Raw genomic sequence first — 20,819 nt, 5'->3', positions numbered from 1 at the left:
CACACACACACACACAGGGAAATAACTCAACAATAATTTAAACTTACTACATTTGTGTTGTAATGCCTATGGATCCCTATTAATCATTTGAAAATGATTTTCTTCATAAACATAAATATACTTGATCAATGCATGCGTTTTTTTTGAAATATGATATTTTCGTTTCTTCACGTATATGTACAATGTACAATTTTTTTTTTCTTTATTATTTTTAATATAGGAGGAATTCTGGACAAGAACCTGAGTTTTAAAATGAATTCGTATTTGAAAAACGAAAAAAAAAAAAAAAAGAAGAAATTAGGTCTCCGTGAAAATCCAAAATCATAAATAACTTTATTGGTTATATTGAAGCGGTTGGCTTCCGAAAATGATTGACAAATTGTATTGATTTATTTAGCCAGGCTTTGCAAGCGGTGACAGGGCAAATTAATGCACTCTGTTAATTTGTTGTCTTATTTTTATTTTATTTTATTTTTATTTCTTTTGTCTTGAATTCTTATTTTCCAAATAATAATTTGTTTTCTGATTTTTGTGGATTAAACTGGATTTTTGTGGATATTTTTTGTGAATTAACCCCTTTTATATAACCTAGTTAAAATTTATAAACACACTAAAAACTTAATTTTAATTTACTATTTGTAAATACTTTAAAACATTTTTTTTTTCTGCAGTAAAAAAAAAAAAAAAGATTTTAAAATATTCTTTGTTCTGGCGCTCAGAGTTTATTGAGGAAAAGAAAAAAAATATTTTACAACAAAAAAGAGTTTTTAATAAAAAATAAAAATTATTCTTCGATGACTAATTTATTTTCGAACTGAGAATTTTAAAAATAAATATTTTCACTAAAATATATTTAATATTTTATTAGCATTTTACGTTACCATGGGAAAACGAATTTGTTTATGTTTTTGAGTGCACGTCAACAAAAATAAAAAGATAAAAAAAGGAACATTTTTCATATTATTTATAATAAAATTGAATTTTAAAATAAAACAAATTATTTTATACGACAAAAAAAATATTAATTATAAAGCTGTAACTTCAGAATAGCAGAATCCGTAACCCGGTTTCGTCGCTGCAACAAAACCGGGTTGTCGTTGGGCAGTTCATTGTTTTGTTATTTTTATCCAATCAGAGACGAGGATTCTCGTTGTGTTTATTTTCTGCGGAGCTCGAGTCAATCATATTGACTTCCGTTGCTATGTAAGTTTGCCAGTCTTAACTTGATTGAAAACTCGGAGCGTGTGTTGTTTTTTGTTTTGAATTGTTTTTTTTTCCCTTTTTCTGTTATGTTGTAGCGATTAAAACGGATTATTGAACCCAAAATGTCTAAATCGGAGGTGGATATTACCCCTGAGGAGTTCAAGAGGTTCGAGGAGGCGATGAAGAAAGAAGAATTCCGTAAATTGTTCCACGAATACGCCGAGGAGATTTCCGACCCGGAGAATCGAAAGAAATACGAGGAGGAGATCCGTCAGCTGGAACGCGAGAAAGGTATGGACATCAAGTTCATCACCCCCAAACCGGGGCACGTGCTTAAATCGGTCCTTAACAAAAACGAGGGAGACAAAAAGAGGAAAGTTTTTATAAACATATGCACGAACGAGAACGTAGAGAAGGCGACGTCGACGAGCGTGACCAGAAACGGCCCGCACGGTCGCGGGGTCAACTGGTCAGTACCCCATTCGATGACCAAGCCCCGGGATGATCTGGACAAGAGCGGCGAGAAATGTTCCGTCTACGACGTCGTCTTCCACCCCGATACTTACAAAATGTCGCAGTCGGATCCTCGTTTCAAAAACCTCATACACGAAACTGCTATCGATGCTATCCAGGAGCACTTCAATGTTAGCTTGGACAAGAAAAATATTAAGACCCCACGCTTGAAAAATAACTATAAAGGTGTCATTACCTCGACAGTGGTGCGGACACGGCGTGCGGATCCGGCTGGTAGTAGTCAGGCTAGTGTCCTGCCACCGGACAGTATATTAAATCAGATGCCTTATCCGTATGACAATAATAAGACGACACAGGAAATGACGAACGAATGGTTAGAAAAAGAGGGTCGTCGAAAACCATCTAAGAGGCTAGCAGAACGGTCACAGTCCAATGTGACCAGTGCCAAGATATCCTCAACTCGAGTTACTCCTCCTCCATCATCATCATCATCATCTTCAAAAGAAGATTCTTCGACAACACCATCGACCAAAAGTTCCTCCTCTTCTTTAAAAGAAGAACAAGACAAACCCATCATTCCTAAATACACCATTCTCCACCGTTCTGCTATTGACCTACAGGACTTTCGCAACACTCCAGATGCTAAGACCAGCACGAGACCCAAAGAGCTTGTGGTTTCTATAGACCTTCCAAAACTCAACTCTGCAAATACGGTCGATCTGGACATTGTTGAGAACTATATCATGCTAAAGTGTACGACTCCGGCGTCTTACGAACTTGAGCTGCGGCTGCCGTATCCTGTCGACGAGACGAATGGAACTGCCAAATTCGACAAGTCTAAGAGCCAACTGAACATCACTCTGCCCGTACTCGTTGCGCAACCGGAACCCTTCATCTTTAGTTCCACTCATGAAGCTGAAGAGGATGCATCCAGTGATGTCGACTCTGAGAAAGCCGCATCATTGGATGAGGGTTCAGAGGTGTCGTATGACTCCCCAAGCCCAGGAGTTGATAAAGAAGATGACTGCGACGACCTTAATTCTGACGATGTTGTTATGAAAACCCCTACGAACTTTAACTCCTGCGGTATGTTAGTGAGCTCGGCCTTATGCCAGCTTCCACCGTTTGTCTTCTCACAGGATAACAAGACAGTTACGTTTGTGATTGACGTGGTTAATGTTAATCGCAAGCGCGTTGTCGAGAAATACGATAAGAGCAACATTTATGATTTGGTATTTGTCTCCGAAGGCAGTGGATGTTTTCCTATCCATTATAGACTGTGTGTCCAGTTCCCCGAAGGCTGTAATATCAGTCCCAGAGAGGACACATTGGACTGTTCCGAGGAGAATTTGGTCGTTCTGCTTTACAAAGATGAGAAATGCCAAGAACTGTGGGACGGTTTTCTTGTTGGCTTTGATGAAAACAATTTGGAGGTATGGATTACAACTTTTTTTTTTTTTGTCCCAAAATAAACAATCTATTTTGATATTAATCTATATTCCAAAATAGATGGAGTATTTATGCATTGTACGACCTGCGGTTTCCATAAAGTTAGCTCAGGCTCATTCGGTAGCCTACGGAAATAACCGGAAAAGACTAGCCAAGCATTCCTCTATTTTTAAAATGCTACAAAAAAATAAGCATTTATTGATCAATGTGGACTGGTTGTCCAACCTATTTATTCCGAAAACCGTTCTTAACATGGGGAGGTTGAAAATAAAAAAAATGCCTTTCGGAATAAACACTCGACCTCTCCATGTTAAGAATGGCTTTCGAAATAAACAGATTGGACAGCAAGTGCACATTGACCCATTTATCTAACCCTAAACCCAACCACAAACCTTTTTTTTTTTTTAATTTTTTACTCACATTCACCCCTAACAATGCTTATTGCAACTTGGACATAAGGGGTTACTATTAGGACCATGCCTAGGAAAAGTTAACAAGATGTTGGTTTACATTACATTTAAACTTCTGCATATCAGTACAGTCAAAAAAGCAAGTAGCAGAAAGAGAATTCCAAAGTCTAGCTGTTTGAGGAAAGAAACTATTAGAGTAAAAAGCCTTCTGGCATTTAGGGACCTCAACAGTGAAGGGGTGTGATTTTGTTGCTAAGCGTGTTTGTTGAGGATATGTATGTCGATGGGGCACAAGTGCAACGAGTTCATCAGAGCACATTCCACTAAAATATCTGTAAAATAGGCACAGAGATGCAACATTGCGGTGATGGGACAGGGGTTGGAGCTTAGTTAACAAAGCGAGATCTATTAGATTGAAAACTATTTTCTGAACTCTGTCCAACAGGGAGAGACTAGTGGGAGATGCACCAGTCCAGATGTGGCAGCAATACTCTATACATGGGGGAATGGTGGCCTTGAAGAGATACAGGATACTCTCAGGTGGGAGTAGTCTTCTAGCTTGATAGGGGAAACCCAGCTTCTTTGCAGCAGCCTTCGCAATGTCGTCAATGTATTTATTCCAGTTCATATTACCTGCAAATGTTAGGCCGAGGAGTTTGAAGAAAGAATTCTCAGGTCGGGTGTTATTTGTCATGGATATCAGTGGCTGGAGAGACATCTTGTAATTGTTAAAGGAAAGCAGCTTAGTTTTACTAGCATTAAATGTTACCATTCATTTACGGCCTCATTTCACTTCAGTCTGGAAGTCATTTTCTAACGATTCTTCGATTGTCTTAAATTTATGTACATCTTTTCTTCCCTCATGCATGTTATAGAGCATTGTATCATCAGCAAATATACCCATCTCGGACACAATATTATCAGGAAGGTCATTAATGAATATCAGCAATAATAGTGATCCAAAGATCGAACCCTGGGCACTCCTTCATTAATGTTACGCTGCTTGGATGAACATCCATCAATGACAACTTGGATGGTTCTATTGTCTAAGAAGGATCTAATTATAATTACTATATGCCCAGTTATACTGTATGATTTAATTTTCATTAACAGCCCTTCCTGCCAGACTTTGTCAAAGGCCTTGATATCAAGGGCTAAAGCCCTGGCTTCGCCCACTTTATCCAGTGCATAGTATATGCGTTCACAGATGACTGTTAAAATATCTACAGTAGAACGACATTGCCGAAATCCATACTGTTTGTTAGAGAAAAGATTTGCTTTTGTGAGGTGGTAGACTAGTGCTTGATTAATTAAAGTCTCAAAGATTTTAATGAAGAGGGGAGGAGACTGATAGGGCGATAATTGAGAGGGTCAGTCATTTCACCAGAGTTCTTGTACACTGGTACTACAGAAGCTGTCTTTCAGCTATTAGGGAACCAATAGCAGCAAGGCATTTATTGTAGAGCTCGGAAAATACAGGGGGCTAGCTCAGCTGAGCATTACTTAATTAGTGCAGCAGGGATGAGATCAGGCCCATACGCCTTAGAGAGGTCTAAGTTTTTTATGATATCATGAACATGAGAAGACGTGATGTTCACATCATTTGATGTGGCTTCAGTCGGCATAGGGAAATTTGGGAGGGAGTAGTTTGTTGGCTCTAAGGTGGAGTTGGAGATGAATCACCATGCAAACAGTTCCGCCTTTTCAATTGCCGTGCATGGAGCCTTTTGGTTGTTAGATAGTGGAGGAATAACTGATTACCCTTTATTCACTACACTATTATAGATTTTCTAGAAATCACAAGTTCCTATGCATTCTCTGGTTATTTCAGCATGATTTCTTTACAAGTCTATCTGTTTGTCTCCATATTTTCAAACTCTATCTCTCCCAAAACTAAAAGTTAAGAGCGGCGTTAGGGGCTTCAAATGATTGGATTTTTTATGGACCATTCTTTTATGAGTTATTTAAGCCAGTTGAAATAGTTTTTAAAGTTGAAATAGTTTTTAAAGGGTCAAATAGTTTTTAAAGTTGAAATAGTTTTTAAAGGGTCAAATAGTTTTTAAAGTTGAAATAGTTTTTAAAGGGTTAAATAGTTTTTAAAGTTGAAATAGTTTTTAAAGGGTCAATATAACAACTCTATAATAATGTATAACAACTCTATAATAATATATAACAACTCAATGATAATATATAACAACTCTATGATAATATATAACAACTCTATAATAATATATAACAACTCTGTAATGATATATATGAAATCTTGATGAATTAAAATATCATATTCAAGCGTATTTTACCATTAGGCAAAGCCGGGCGCACCTGCTAGTTAAAATCAAATCTTTATTTCCTCCAATTTATGAAAAAGTTGCCTGCTAAAAACCCGATAGCACATTCGTTCCTAACATTGTGATCGGACTTTTCCAGTTTTTGATGTTAGCTGTCGGGTGAACTCTAGTAACTTTGTGGAATTCTCGGGTCGTACAATACATACGCAGCCTAGAGGTTTAATTTGGAGACACTGTGTCGATAAAATTGGGTGTGTGGGTCAAATTGTCAATGTGTAACCCCCCCCCCCGAAACACCTTTCAAATTTTGATTTTTTTTTTTAAGGGTATTCCATCAGTTTCGAATGAATAACACACTTAAAATCATTGATAAGTAGTTTTTATGATATTTAGACCTTTATTATCCAATTTATTCTTTAATGGTTTTCAGTGGTCGCCATTTTGGTTTTCATTTAAGACAATACAAAATGAACCAAAACATCAATTTTACAAAACCTTCTTTCAATATTTATTTTTTGTAAACATTTTTTTTTTTCGCATTCGATTAATATATAACTATTTATCATTATAAAAAAAAGACAAGGAATCCCAGCATCGCTGATTCGTGTGAAAGTTGTAAATTGCTGAGTTTAATAAAAATGGAAGTAAAATTAATGTTAGGATTAAGGTAAATGTTAGCTAGCCCCAACCCTTACTCTAATCCTACTTTCCTTTGTATTGAACTCAGCAATTGTATTAAAATATTTGGTGCTTATGCACTTACGTTACCACACTAATTTTTTAAATAGTATTTTCAAGTTGAATTCAAGTTTTGCAGTATCTTTTTTTATTAAATTGTTAGATGAAAGTACAAAACATCCACGCATCTCCATGTTAAGAATGGCTTTCTAACTAATAACGTTATTATTTCAGCTCGGTAACATAAGTACCAAACATTTATATGTGATGCTCAGCATCACTGATGCTGGTATTCATTGTTGTAACTTTCGATTTTATTCTTTGCTTCTTATTAAAAAAACACTTTCCTTTGTGCATGCGTATATTGTTTGGCAAGTGTCTTAAAACCAAAATGGCGACCATTGAAAACCACTAGGGAAAACATTGGATAATAAAGATCTTAATATCATAAAAACTACTTGCTGGCGACAATTTTAAATATGATGGTCATTCAAAACAGGCCTGAACACCCGTAAAAATCAACATTAGGGAACAAAGTGTTTAGTTGGTACACATCCGCTATGTGTATGTGTTATTTCGGACCATGTTCACAGGGAACTGTGTAAGGAGATGAGTGAGAGATTGGTTTACATTACATTTAAACAGTGATCAGGGTGGGAATTTCACACTAATTAACCTTTATCCTCGAGTGGCCTTGGAGCTTTGATAAGTGGTGACTCTTTTGTAAGAAAAAAAAAAGGTAAAACTTGTCGAAAGCGCTCTGTTTTTGAGTTTGTTTTAACAATGGAATGGAAATTTAAATTTCATTGCATTTTAATCTTTTTTTTTTTTAAAATTGCGCATGCGCCAACAATATTAAAAATAATCGATAAAAATAAATTTAAAAAATGTATAGCGCGACCACCAATATGTGCACAATTTGCAAATTTAAGAATTTTTAATACAATAGTAAAATTTTGGGACCAAGAAGAACGGCTTTCGGAATAAACACCCCCAACCTCCCCATGTTAAGAACGGCTTTCGGAATAAACACCCCCAACCTCTCTACGTTAAGAACAGCTTTTTTGGAAAAAAAAAAAAGGAAAAGATGTTGCTTCGGTATGAATGAGAGGGAGGTGACATTTTTTGAGAAATCTAATTTTCCTCACTCGAAAATTATATAAAATTTTTTTTTTTTTCAAGCATTTCTTAAGTAAAATGTTGGACCAGAGCAATTTGGGGGGGAAAAAAAGAAAAAAAATTAAAACAGAATGAAATTTAAATTTCCATTCCATTTTTAAAACAACCCCAAAACAGAGCGCTTTCAGCAATCCAAAGCTATTAGAGTAGAAGGCTTTCTGGCATCAAAAGACCTCTACAGTGAAGGGGTGGGACTTTGTTGCTAAATTGAGGGGATGTATGTTGATGAGGAGGTACAAGTGCAGTGAGTTCATCAGAACACATTTCATTAAAATACTTTTAATTTCATTGTGGTGATGAGACGGGAGTTGGAGCTTTGTTGATAGTGCGGATCTATTAAATTGATGGCTCTTTTTTGAACCGTGTCTAAGAAGGTGAGACTAGAGGTAGATGCACCAGTCTAGATGTGGCAAGAATATTCCGTACATGGGCGAATGGTGACTTTGTAGAGTTACAGGATACTCTCGTATGTAAGTAATTTTCTAGAGGGAACTCTTCTTCTTTGCAGCAGTTAATGTAGGCCTCAAAAATACACTTTGAAACTGATTAACTGATCATTATAAATCTTGGAATATAGTTGCTAAGCATAAAGGTGAGTAAAATGGGCTATATTTAGTTTTATACAAGAGAGTGGAAACCTTTGTTAATTTTCAGGTGCTGCAGATTTTGACAAAATTTTATCCATAAGTATTGGACATCGATTCATAAATGTTCCTGGAATTTCAGTTTCTTTGGAGAATTTTAAAGGGTTGTTATGGGCATAATATGAGCAGAACCTCTCTTTTGAATAAAATTTGATTTATATCTATTTGGGACATCCAGTTTCACTTCAATATTTGGGAGATAACTGCGGTCCAACGGTTAACGACACGGAGTGCCGACCTGGTTGTCCCAAGTTTGAATCCAGTTAATTTCACAAAAATCACTTTCATTTATGATGTTGGCAACCTTCATGTGGTTCCCTCCTGTACCTAATGTCTCTGTAGAAATAATTATGAATATCGGGGAAACCAATGCCAACAATAGAATCTTTGGATTCGTATGATATGATGATGGCCTCAGTATTTAAAACTGCTAACAGAAAGTTTATGTATTTATGTGCTTGGTTTAAAAAGCAAAAAAACGACATTAATCTTCTAAAATCACTTTATGGCGGATCACAGGTTTTTACAAAAACTGACCTTGTGTTTAGCTGCTCCGTAAACATCAAAAAGGGCATCAAGCAAGGAGATATGCCAGGGCTCTATGGACCAGCTTATTTTTAGTTGACCTTTGACAACTAAATATTTTCATTTACTAGCCAAATAGAAAAGTTACTAGCCAAACCCACATGATTTTTAGAATGTGACATCTTTGTTCTGTGACGAGTATGTACACCATAAAGATTTTTCTGTTTTTTTTAATGTGTAATTCTAAATATACAACAAATTTTATGTTGATACTTGAAGGTATAAACATTCTGTTTTCTTCAGATATTTTTTTTAAACAGCCTTCATTAAAAACAAAAAAGTATATAAGAGGTGGGTGTAGTTTGCTTGAAGCATTGTATAGCATTGTATAGTATGTAGTTAAATAGAATTGTAGAAGGCGGTACAATGCAGAAGTAACGGAAAGACACAAGCTGGAGTATATTGTTCTATTAAGTATAGTAAAGTATATTGTTCTATTAAGTATAGTAAAGTATATTGTTCTATTAAACTTTTATTGTTTAAATAATTTAATTTTGTTCGTTTTATAAAAAAAAAGTGGAAAAGATATTTTTCACTTAGTAGTGAGCTTTGCAAGATTATCAGTGAAAGACATACGATCGCCAAAAGATAAGCGTTTCATTATTTCTAATCGCCATGTTAAAAAATCACTTGCAAATGCGACTGTTTCACTCGCGATGTAGAGCCCTGTATGCTTTCAGCAAATTCTATGTTGCATTAGCTGCTGTTATGCTTAAGACGGAGGAGACCTGCCAAAGTGGTTTTTCTATAGGTGGACAAATCATCTCCAACCTCTCCTATGCTGATGACATCGTTAATGAATGCACACATAAACTTCAAGTTTGTGTCAATGTATTAAAGAAAAGAATGCAAAGGAAATAGGATTAGAAATAAACCTAGAGAAAACAGAATGTATGTCTACAGTTAAATCACATTTTAACCTAAACATGACGTTTCGCAGTAAACACATCAAACAGGTCACCCAATTCATTTATTTAAGGCATAAACTGACTTTCTTCAGTGAATTATGAGACAACATTGAAACACAGAATCGAGTTGGGTTGGGCGGCTTTTCAAAAACACAACACCATTCTAAAATCAAAAACGATGCCCATAACTGTTAAAGTAAAAGTTTATTTAATTTATGTCCTCCCAGTAGTTTTATATGGACGTGATTGTATCACGTGACTAAACAACTAGCCAATCGCGTTGAGGTGTTTCAAAATCACTTAATGCGTTTCATTACGGGGGGGGGGCATCAAACTACTTCCCTATCCCCCCTATTTGATAAAATCAAAAGTAAAACCATTAAACATTTTGGCCATGTCAAACGATCAACCACTGGTCTGTCAAAGTTATGCTTTGAGGGCATGTTAGAAGGCAAATGAGGCAGATGAAAGCCAAGGAGGTGGAGAGAAATTTTTTTTGATTGGACATCTCTTAACAGTTGGGCGTCCATCAACCAACTTGCTCTGAAGGAATGAGAAAAATAATTCATATGGGTTTGCAATCCTCACCAAGTAGAAGATGCAGCTCATGGTAATTTTAAAAAAAAAACAAAAAAAAAAAAACAATTTACCAAAAGCAGTGCAAATTGATCCAGTATTTTTTGTTATAAAAAAAAAAAAAAATTTGATTGTCACATTCTCTCGTCAGCCATTCATAAAATCAATACCAAAAGGATGTAACTCAAACAAAGCCCCCCCCCCCCCTCCATTATTAAGAATGGACTCCAAAATTTAAATGGAGATTATTTTATTTGATTTTTTTTCTACAAATTCACTATCAGATCATATATGGAGTATTGCTGTCATATTTGGGTGCGTGAATCTCTGCCCCATTTGAGGATTCTTGATAAGATGCAGAAATATATCTGCAATTTAATTGGCTGCACCCTATCTTCTTCTCTGCAATCTCTCTTTTGCAAATGTGATGTTGCTAGTCTCAGTCTTTTCATACCATAGTATGTGTTCTTTAGAATTGTTTTATCTATTCCTTGTTTCTTTTGTTCCAGCTTGACCTGATGATCTAATGGTCTCCATCAATTCACTGTTTTTACACCTTATAATAAAAGCTTCCTATTCGAGTAGTTTTTTTGCTAAGAACTTTTTTTTTTTTTTTTTTTTTTTTTTTTTTTTTTTTTTTTTTTTTACACAGTGATCTTGCTGACTATTTTTCTCCTAACTTTGGTCTTTTCAAACAAAGGTCAATAGGTGTCTCCTGACTTTGCGCTAATCATCTTTCCTTTCTGTTAACTTCTTACATTATAAGTGGCTTTATGCCTTGTCTGGAGCAGTTGCCATTAAAAAGAAAAATACTGAATAAATTATGTGTAAGTTTTCATGTACATCCTTTTTTACTCTAACCTGTTTTCGTGCAGCTATAATTTCTTAATTTTGGGGTAAAATTGAATAAGCATCTCATATTTGACGCCAATTCTGCAAAATTCTCTGAATTTCAATTTCTTTTAAGATCTACATTTTAGACATTTTATAGAATCCAAATCATTTAATGGATTTTGATTAAAATTCGAACAAGGATTCTAAACATAAGATTTTGTAACATTATAGCTTATATATATATATATATATATATATATATATATATATATATAATGGGTGATGCTTTTTTTCTTCCCTGCAACCTCTTTCCGACAGAAGAGACGTTGTGAGCCTGTCTCTGCTCTATCATTGTATTCATGGCAATTGCTCGACTGAACTCCAATCTATGGTCCTCACTTGCTAAATTTCCACAAAAACACACTCAACTAGCTACAACCACTATATACAATTTCCCCCACTCTATCTGTGCCTAAATCTAAACGCAGATCCCATGAACATAGCTTTTTTCCAGAACTGCCTGCCTGTGGAACACTGTTCTGCTGGCCTACTTCCCAGTTGAATACAACATAGTAGCCTTCAAATCTAATGTAGACAAGTTCTTGTTGAGCTGTCTCCATAAATAATCAAATTCTATCCAATTTACACCATTAATGATTACTACACTGCCACCTTACATTCATTAACTCTTGTCCTTGAGTGGCCTCCGAGCCTTGATAAATCGTGACTCCCAGGTAAAAAATTTAAATAAAAAATATTTTTATTTTAATCTTCGTGAGGAGGAAATAAAAGTGGTGCAAAACTGTTTTATTGAATAAAATTTATTTGAATTTTATTGAATAAAATTTGTTTGAATTTTATTGAATAAAATTTGTTTGAATTAACATTATTGAATAAAATTTGTTTGAATTAACATTATTGAATAAAATATTTTTGAATTTTATCAAATAAAATTTTTTTTGAATTTTATTGAATAAATCTTTTTTGAATTTTATTGAATAAATTTTTTTTGAATTTTATTGAATAAATTTTTTTTGAATTTTATTCAATAAATTTTTTTTGAATTTTATTCAATAAAATTTGTTTGAATTAATTTTATTGAATAAAATTTTTTTGAAAATGTAAAAGAAGGAAAATTTCAGTTGTATCATTAGATTATTTTAATATTTATAGAAACTTATTTTAATTTCCGGTGCTTACTTAAAATCAAACCTATTTTAAAAAAAGACTAAATTGCAGAAAAATCTTTGATGTACATAACCATCACAGAACGAAAATGTCATATTCCAAAAATTACATAAATTGATCAAGTTTTATTTTTTATAGAAAATAATTTTTTTCATGATTTTTAGTGATTTTAATAGTAAGTTGTATTCATTACAAGGCTCATTTTGATCTCGATAGTTTGAATTGAATTTTCTCCCCGTTATATATTAAACATGGCGATTCAAAACATAATGTGTCACTTTGTCAAGAACTTTGATTTAAGTCCATTGCCAAGGTTGCTGGAAAAATGGTGGGATCATTCTACCGCTCCAATAGATATCTCACTGCTGATGCAATTCTCTACCTGTGTAAGTATGCCCAAGAATGGAGTACTATTGCCACATCTGGGCAGGAGCTGCTAGAAGCACTTTATCCTGCCTTGAGTTCAAAATACACTTTTTAGTCTAGTGGGAGATGCTCTTTTTTCTTTTCTGTAGCCTCTTTCCCACAGAAGAGACGTTGTGAGCTTGTCTCTGCTTTATCATTATTTTCACGGCAAGCGCTCATATGAGCTCCAATCTATGGTGACCTCTCTCGTCAAACTTTCACAAAAAAAACACTCATTTAGCTGAAACCACTATCAATAATTTCCCCCCCACTCTTTATCTGTGCCTAAACCTAAACATAGATTCCATGAACGAAGCTTCTTTCTTAGAACTGCACACCTGTGAAACTCTCTTCCATTTCCCTGCTTTCTGACTACAATATGGGTTTCTTCAAGTCCAACGTAAACAAATTCTTGATGAGCCGTTCCCCTTAAGTAATCCAATTTACCAAATTTCCACTACTAACGATTACTACGATATTGTCCCATTAACTACTGTATGCTCATTAATCCTTATCCTCGAGTGACCTCCAGGCCTTGATAAGTGGTTACTTTGTTTGTAAATATATATATATATATATATATATATATATATATATATATATAAGAGCAAATAGTTAATAAAACATGTTAAAAAACACTTTGAAAAAGAGTTAAAAACATTTATTCTGAAAAGGAAACACTTAATAAGTGGATAGTCCTTAATCCGCGGAGTTTCGAAGAAATACTTTCCTTCTCATCAAAGGGTAGGAATTAGCAAAATGCGGGATCGGATTTTGCATACAAAAGTATTTGATGAAACAACAAGTAAGTCAAAGATCTTACTTGATAACAAAAAGTGAAGCAGAGGGAATTTGGTGAAGAAAAAGGTGATTACACGTGAATGGATAGTCTGGTGAAAGGTATAGTTGATTAAAATATGTAATTTTTTAACTTTCTTTCATGACAGGTACATACACCATAAAGATTTTTCTGTATTTCTGTTTTTCAAATAACACCAAATTTTCCATAACACATAAACAAATATTGACTTTTATGTTTAAGAAAGATTTACTTGTAAATATTTTTCCAACGCTACCATTCAGCCATTATGACATCACAAAAGGGTTTCAAAAATATGTTTATTTGAAAGCAGCAGCAGCAGCAGCAGCAGCAGCAGCCAGAACTTGAACTTAAAAAAAAAATTTAAGGCGCTTCTTTACATTGGTTATTTTTTATAATAATACATACTAGGTACGGGCAAAATGAATGCCGACGCTCAAAATGTATAAATATTTTGACCCCTCCCTTTACTTAAAAAATTCACCAAAAATCAAGAAATTAACCAATTTTAATGAAATTTTCAGTATTTATCAAATAATGATCGCGGATTATAATGAACTAATTACTTTTTTATTTAAATTTTAGTGGAAATGTATTATTTATTTTGTTTAAACAAAAAATACCTTTACTAAAGTTATGGTTTTCAGTAGTAAATAAAAAATGCAAGAATTTATTTTTGCTTTTTTTATATAAATAAAGCATCGGAATTTGTAACAATAAAAATAAAATAAAATACCTTTTACATGAACATTACGAAAAATACCCCTAAAATCTGTATTAATGAATTCGATATAATTCGAAGAAAAATGAATTTCTCAAACTACTGCTATTACCATTGAATTTAAGCATTGCTTATTTAATATTTTCACAAAAAAATTATAATTGCAAAAAATATTTCTACTTTTTTTTTTTTTAAATTACAGGTTTCACATAATTTTTATATGCAAGATTTTAATAATTTCCTTGCTCGCAAGAATGTGAAACTTTCGGCGTAACATTTTTTTTTTTATATAATATTGAACAATAATTAAAAAAAAAAAAAAATTAAAAACAGGAATTTTTTAAAATGGAAAAATTTATACAAACGTTCAGAATAGGAATGTATGGATGCACGTCTGGGGGGAAAAAAGAAAACTATCATACCCCTTCCTCCCTTTTAATTACATGACGTCATTTTCACAATCTTTCGACTGCCTGAAATTTTTGGCCTTCGTATATTCCGTGTTAACAAATTTTAGTTTGTTGCGTTTTGCGAACGGCAGAATCACTCGGTTTTGGGGCTAATTAATTTGTTTTGTACAAACAAGGTGTTTTTTTTTTTTGTTTTTTGAAATTTAATTCAATATCTTAGGACTTTACTAATTATCTTTGAAATAGACCCAGAAAACTAATATTTATCTTTTAAAGGATTTTTACAATGAAATTATTTAACTTCAAAATTTAGCTGAATTGGGTAGCTCGCCGTGAAAACATTTTTCATAACTTTTTTTTTTTCACGTGTACAAATATTTTTTTCCTTTTGGAAATTAACTTTAGTCCTTAATCTTTCAAATACAATCAAAAAGTAGTCGGAAGCCTACAAAAAATTATGATAAATCGGCTTTAAAAACTAGATCCCCATTTTTGTCCGTACCTATTACATACACAATCTGCATACATTAAAATATCATGTTTAAGCGTATTGTACGACTGAGCAGCGCTGAGCGTCCAACTATATATATATATGTATGTGTGTGTGTGTTATCTACAAACAGCTGTTTCGCTGTACCATGACTCTTCAATGTGCTTAGATGTGACAAGTATTTCATACTGAGGTTTGAAACCTGGCTTGTTTGGTTAACAGTCACAAAGAATATTTATTATACTTGCAGCAAATTAAAGGAAATTATGATGCTCTCTTTGTTTACATTTGCATTACCGACTACCTAGAGAGCTCAATTATTTCACGAAGGGGCATGCTTTATGCTAAGAAGCGACTGTAATATTGCTTCTATAGGTAGCACAGCACAGCATCCTTACCAAATTTCACATTCCTATGTCTTATGGTATAAAAGTACTCGGCTGATATAGACAGGTAAACGTCGATCATGTTGGTGTAAATTTATACGTTGTTGCTTGAAGCTTTTCCATCTCGACCTTAGCGCCCCCACCCCTCCCCGTCACGTTCATAACATCAGTTTTTAGTTGAGGATGTTTGTACATTGAAGATAAGTAAGAAATGCGTAGCAAGCACCCTCGCCTCCTCCTTCATTTCCCAGGGCATAGAATTTTTTTTATTTATTTTTACTGCATACCCTGGGGCGCCATTTTCTTTTCTTTCTTTTTATTTCTTTTTTTAATGATATCAGTTTCAATCATTTTACTTACCTGAACTTTCTTTATCTCTGTTCTCCTCTCTCTGTCTCTACATATCCCCCCCTATCTGTCTCTACATGTCCCCCTTCTCTGTCTCTACATGTCTCCCCCTCTCTGTCTCTACATATTCCCCCTATCTGTCTCTACATGTCCCCCTTCTCTGTCTCTACATGTCTCCCCCTCTCTGTCTCTACATATCTCCCTCTCCCTCCCTCTCCGCCCTCTCCCCCTTTCTCTCCCCGTCTCTCTTCCACCTCCCTCTACCTCTATTCCCTCTTTTTCTCTGGTCCCACTCTTTCTATACCCTCTCTTTCATACCTTCCATCTCTTACTCATTCTCCCCATGTCTCTTTCGTTCCCACCTCCCTAACCCAAAACCACAACCATCTTTGATTGGTCATTAACCCTTGTTCTTCTCTTCCAAATTGAACAACTCAAATCCGATTTTCAAAATGAATTCAATTGCTTGACTTTAAATAATTGCTCAGCTTTTCGTTTAATTTGGACATTCAAATCATTAAGAAATTCCCAAACTGTATTTTTGGCCCACAAATCCATGTTATGTCACGTGGTAGTAAAAAAAAAAAAGACTATTTATCAGACCATTGCGATCTCGTTTTTTTCTTTCTTTTTTTTTTTTTTTTTTTTTTTAAATCTCGGGAGAAGAACGTATCTGCAATATGAGATGAATTTCGTTTGTGTATATCAGATTTTTTGAAAAGTCAACAACAAACGAAATGCACTTTTGTGCAAGTATGCTACGATGATGGGCGGTGGTACGACTGGTACGTATGCACATAGCAACACTGGAAGGTGATCTGCATAGTAACATTCAAATTCTATCTGCTATTCGTTTTATTTACTTACTTTTTACCAATGGGTCACCGCTTATAAAGACCCAAAAGTCACTCAAGGATAAGAGTTAAAAAGATTGTCAGTTGGATGATGAAAGGCACCATAAAAGGATAAGAAACAATGAGTTGGATTAGGGTTAATAACATATATATATATATATATATATATATATATATATATATATATATATATATATATATATATATAATATTTTTGCAAAAATCAAGATCACAAAATATAAAATAAGAACATCATACGGTATATTTCTTTGTGTTACAATTGTTTCATAACCATTCGGACAAATTTAAACATTATATCATTTAAAAATATTCTAAAAATAGCTACTCTTCAGACACCAAATTACATTTGCCACACACACACACACACACACACACACACACATATATATATATATATATATGAATATATTCATAATACCTATTTTAAGGGCTCAAGCAGTTGACTAACTTTGTTTTAGTAAAAAAATATTAAGATATATATATAGTAAGTTTAGAAAATATATATGGCAATTAAGCTACACAAAATTTTCCACGTTACATCCTCGTGAGGATTCGTCAGACTATTATATGGAATCGATGTTTCGTCATGTTTGTATATATTCCTATAGTAATGAGTTTGCTAGTCAGTCAATCAAATTCTTTGTTATTCACACACACACAGTTATCATAGCCCACATTTATCAAGATGACCATATTGTAGTCTGCAATGAAGCAGCCCTATGGTATTTTCTTACACAAATGGTCTTTTTTTAGAAAAGACACTTCATTCATGGAAGTTATGTTTGTTTTCAGGTGTACAGAAAAAGAAAAGAAAGTTTATTGCTATAAATACAAAATATTTGATTCAAAATATATTTAAATTATATTGGGCCATCTTGCATGAATCGAGCATCAGTTTTTGGTTTCACTAAGAAGATGAGTTCTTGCTGCGAATGTTTTATGTGGGGACTACATATTGGAATTCCATCAAGCACCTTTCATAAACATAACAGAGTACTGAATATCAACGTCTCTTCTCTTGCTTTTTTTTTTACTACTATTAGTAGTTTTTTTTGTTTACTACTTTTGGCCTTTTTGGTCAAGATCAAAGTGTAGTATCTGTTCTTCAGATGCTGCACTTCCATTTCTTGTTCTCTTTCGGTGGAGGAGAAATCCTTCACGACTGAGACAATTTTTATTTTTGTACCTTTTCTCCACGTTAAAAAACGACCCTGGTGTCCAACTCTGTCCCGTGGGGAGGCATAGTAAATAGGTACTATTAGTAGTTTTTTTTTTTTTTTTTTTTTTTTTTACTACTATTAGTAGTTTTTTTTTTCTCAAGTTCACCCCTAACAAGACATATCGCCACTTGGATACGGTCTTTCTAGCAGCTCCTTGGACGTAAGGGTCTACTATTTGGAACCACGCCTAGGAAAGATTAACAAGATGTTGGTTTACATTACATTTAAGCTTCTGCAAATCAGTACAGTCAGGGAAGCAGGTACCAGGAAGGGAATTCCAAAGTCTGTTCAAGGAAAGAAACTATTAGAGTAGAAAGCTTTCTATTTTTTTATTACATTTTTTTTTTATTACATTTTCACCCCAAACAAGGCAAATTACCACTTTGGTGTAGGGGCTACTATCAGGGGCAACAACTACTGGGGTACTATGTAGGGATTTGGGCAGCAAGATGTCGGTTCACGTTACACTTGAACTTCTGCACGTCAGTACTGTTGGGGAAGCAGAGACCTGGAATGGAATTCCAGAGTTTTTACCTAAGTTTGAATGCAGATTCCATGAACAAAGTTTCTTTCCTAGAACTGCCCACATGTGGAACTATGCTCCTGTTGCATGCTTTCCAGCTGACTATAACATAATCATCTTCAAGTCCAGCGTAAACAACTTTTTGATGTCTCGCCCTCTTAAGTATTCAAATTCTACCCAACTTCCATCATCAACGATCACTAAGCTGTTGTCTCAGTGACCACTTTACACTCAGTAACCTTTATCCTCGAGGGGCCTCATGGCCTTTGATAAACTGTGACCGACTTGTTAAAAAAAAAATCCAGTTTTCGTTTTTCGTTCTTATTTTGAAGAAACACCAACTATTTGTATCTAAATCGCTGAAAGATTTTTTTATTTTCCTTGTTTTTTAGTCGGACGTAGTCCTTCTCCCCACTTTGCCGTCATATTTTTCTTGTTTTACTCACGTTCACCCCTAACAAGGCATATTGCCACTTGGATGTAAAGGTCTACTATTTGGAACCATGTGTAGGAAAGATTAACAAGATGTTGGTTTACGTTACATTTAAACTTCTGCATATGAGTATAGTCAGGGGAAACAGGTAGCAGGAAGGGAATTCCAAAGTCTGTTCTAGGGAAGAAACTATTAGAGTAGAAAGCTTTCTGGCATTTAGGGACCTCAACAGTGAAAGGGTGAAATTTTGTTGCTAAGCATGTTTGTCGGGGATATGTACGCCGAGGGGGCACAAGTGCAACGAGTTCATCAGAACACATTTTATTAAAATATTTGTAAAATAGGCACAGCAATGCAACATTGCGGCAATGAGGCAGGGGTTGGAGCCTAGTAGGATTGTATTCTTAGATACTGGCTTTCTTTCGATGCTTTTGGTTGACCAACTTTCAACTCTAAAGCGAGAAAAAAAGAAAAAGCAGTTTGTTTTATTCATTTAATAGCATCCGAATTTCATACCTGCTACTGTGGATTAATTGGTTAGCTTGCTAAACATCGTAACAAGAGTTAGTGAGTTCAAGCCTCAACTGGGATATAATTATTTTCTTAAATTTGGATTTTGTCCTAGAATGAACTTAAACATTTCCATTTACAATATTAAGCAGATTGTTTTCCTTTTATTTTTTGCAGTGATAGGATCCTGAGCAACACCGAGTAGTCTTGCTAGTTAGGAATAAATGTTATTTTGTCAGCGTTTGCTTATGCAATCGGCAAGGAATCTATTTGAATAAAATAATCAATTTTTATTAGGTTTTGTCCAAAGAGTCAACAACAGCTGTAATGTTTGGTGTCAGCACTCAAGTTAATATTATTGATGACATGGGTCTGGCCACTATATCACTGACCATTGGTCTATCGTGCTTAAGTTTGAAATAACATTTTGTCGATCTGCCGTGTGTAAGTTTGAAATAACATCTTGTCAGTCTGTCATGCTTAAGTTTGAACTTAACATTTTGTTGGTCTGCCGTACTTAAATTTGAACTTAACATTTTGTTGGTCTAACTTATTAATTACAATTGTCCCATTCTTAAAGTTGAAAGCAATTGTTTTATTTATTTACTTTTTTGTACTTGTGCATTTTAGTTTGTGAAGACAATTTTTTTGTTTTCATTTTTGAAGACTTCCCCAAGGGGAGAGAATTCAAGAAGTTTTCTCTGAAATGAATGTTCAAATGTATTTATACATTTTAATGATTATTTTTATTTATCATGAAAGTTTAATTTTGTAAAAAAAAAAAAAAAAAAAAAAAAAAAAAAAGTCGTACATTTTTATATAATGACCACTTCATTCATTTCAGAATTTTCTTTTAGAGAGACTATTTCATTAAAAAAGTTCGTTTGAAAAAAAAAACATTCACGTTTTCAAAAAAATGCAAAAAAGTGTATAATTTATTTTGAAATTCTAATTATTTTATGCCAAAAGAATTTTAAAAAAAAATTTAATTCAATAAATATTCAGATAATTAATGCTTTATTTTGTGTTATTAATGTTTTGCTTTACCCAAAACTGTTGCACGAAACTTCTTGAATTGTATTCCCTTGTGTAAGTCTTCAAAACTGAAGTCCAAAATAACACTAATGCACAAGTACTTTTTTTTACGTCTTACACGGCTGCTTCCAAGCTAACTACAACATGGTCCAATGTTAACAGATTCTTATCAAGCAGTACGCTTAATCAGATTTTGATCTTCATAATGGAATGAGAATGTAAATGGA

The 20,819-nt window shown here is 34.0% G+C and overlaps 1 protein-coding gene across 1 annotated transcript in view; it reads left to right on the top strand.

Moving 5' to 3' along the window:
* Window positions 1–1,184: 1,184 nt before the first annotated feature.
* Window positions 1,185–20,819, top strand: part of LOC145255840 (uncharacterized) — a 92,880-nt gene continuing 73,245 nt past the window's right edge. Inside the window, exon 1 of the mRNA XM_080114572.1 lies at window positions 1,185–3,110. Within this exon, the coding sequence (XP_079970698.1) occupies window positions 1,326–3,110 (1,785 nt within the window). The 5' untranslated portion in view covers window positions 1,185–1,325. The remainder of the gene's footprint in view (window positions 3,111–20,819) is intronic.

The sequence above is a fragment of the Euprymna scolopes genome, chromosome 31, assembly GCF_053919585.1.
Source record: "Euprymna scolopes isolate OS-2025 chromosome 31, ASM5391958v1, whole genome shotgun sequence".
Taxonomy (NCBI): Eukaryota; Metazoa; Mollusca; class Cephalopoda; order Sepiida; family Sepiolidae; genus Euprymna; species Euprymna scolopes.
This window is presented reverse-complemented; position numbering and strand designations above follow the sequence as displayed.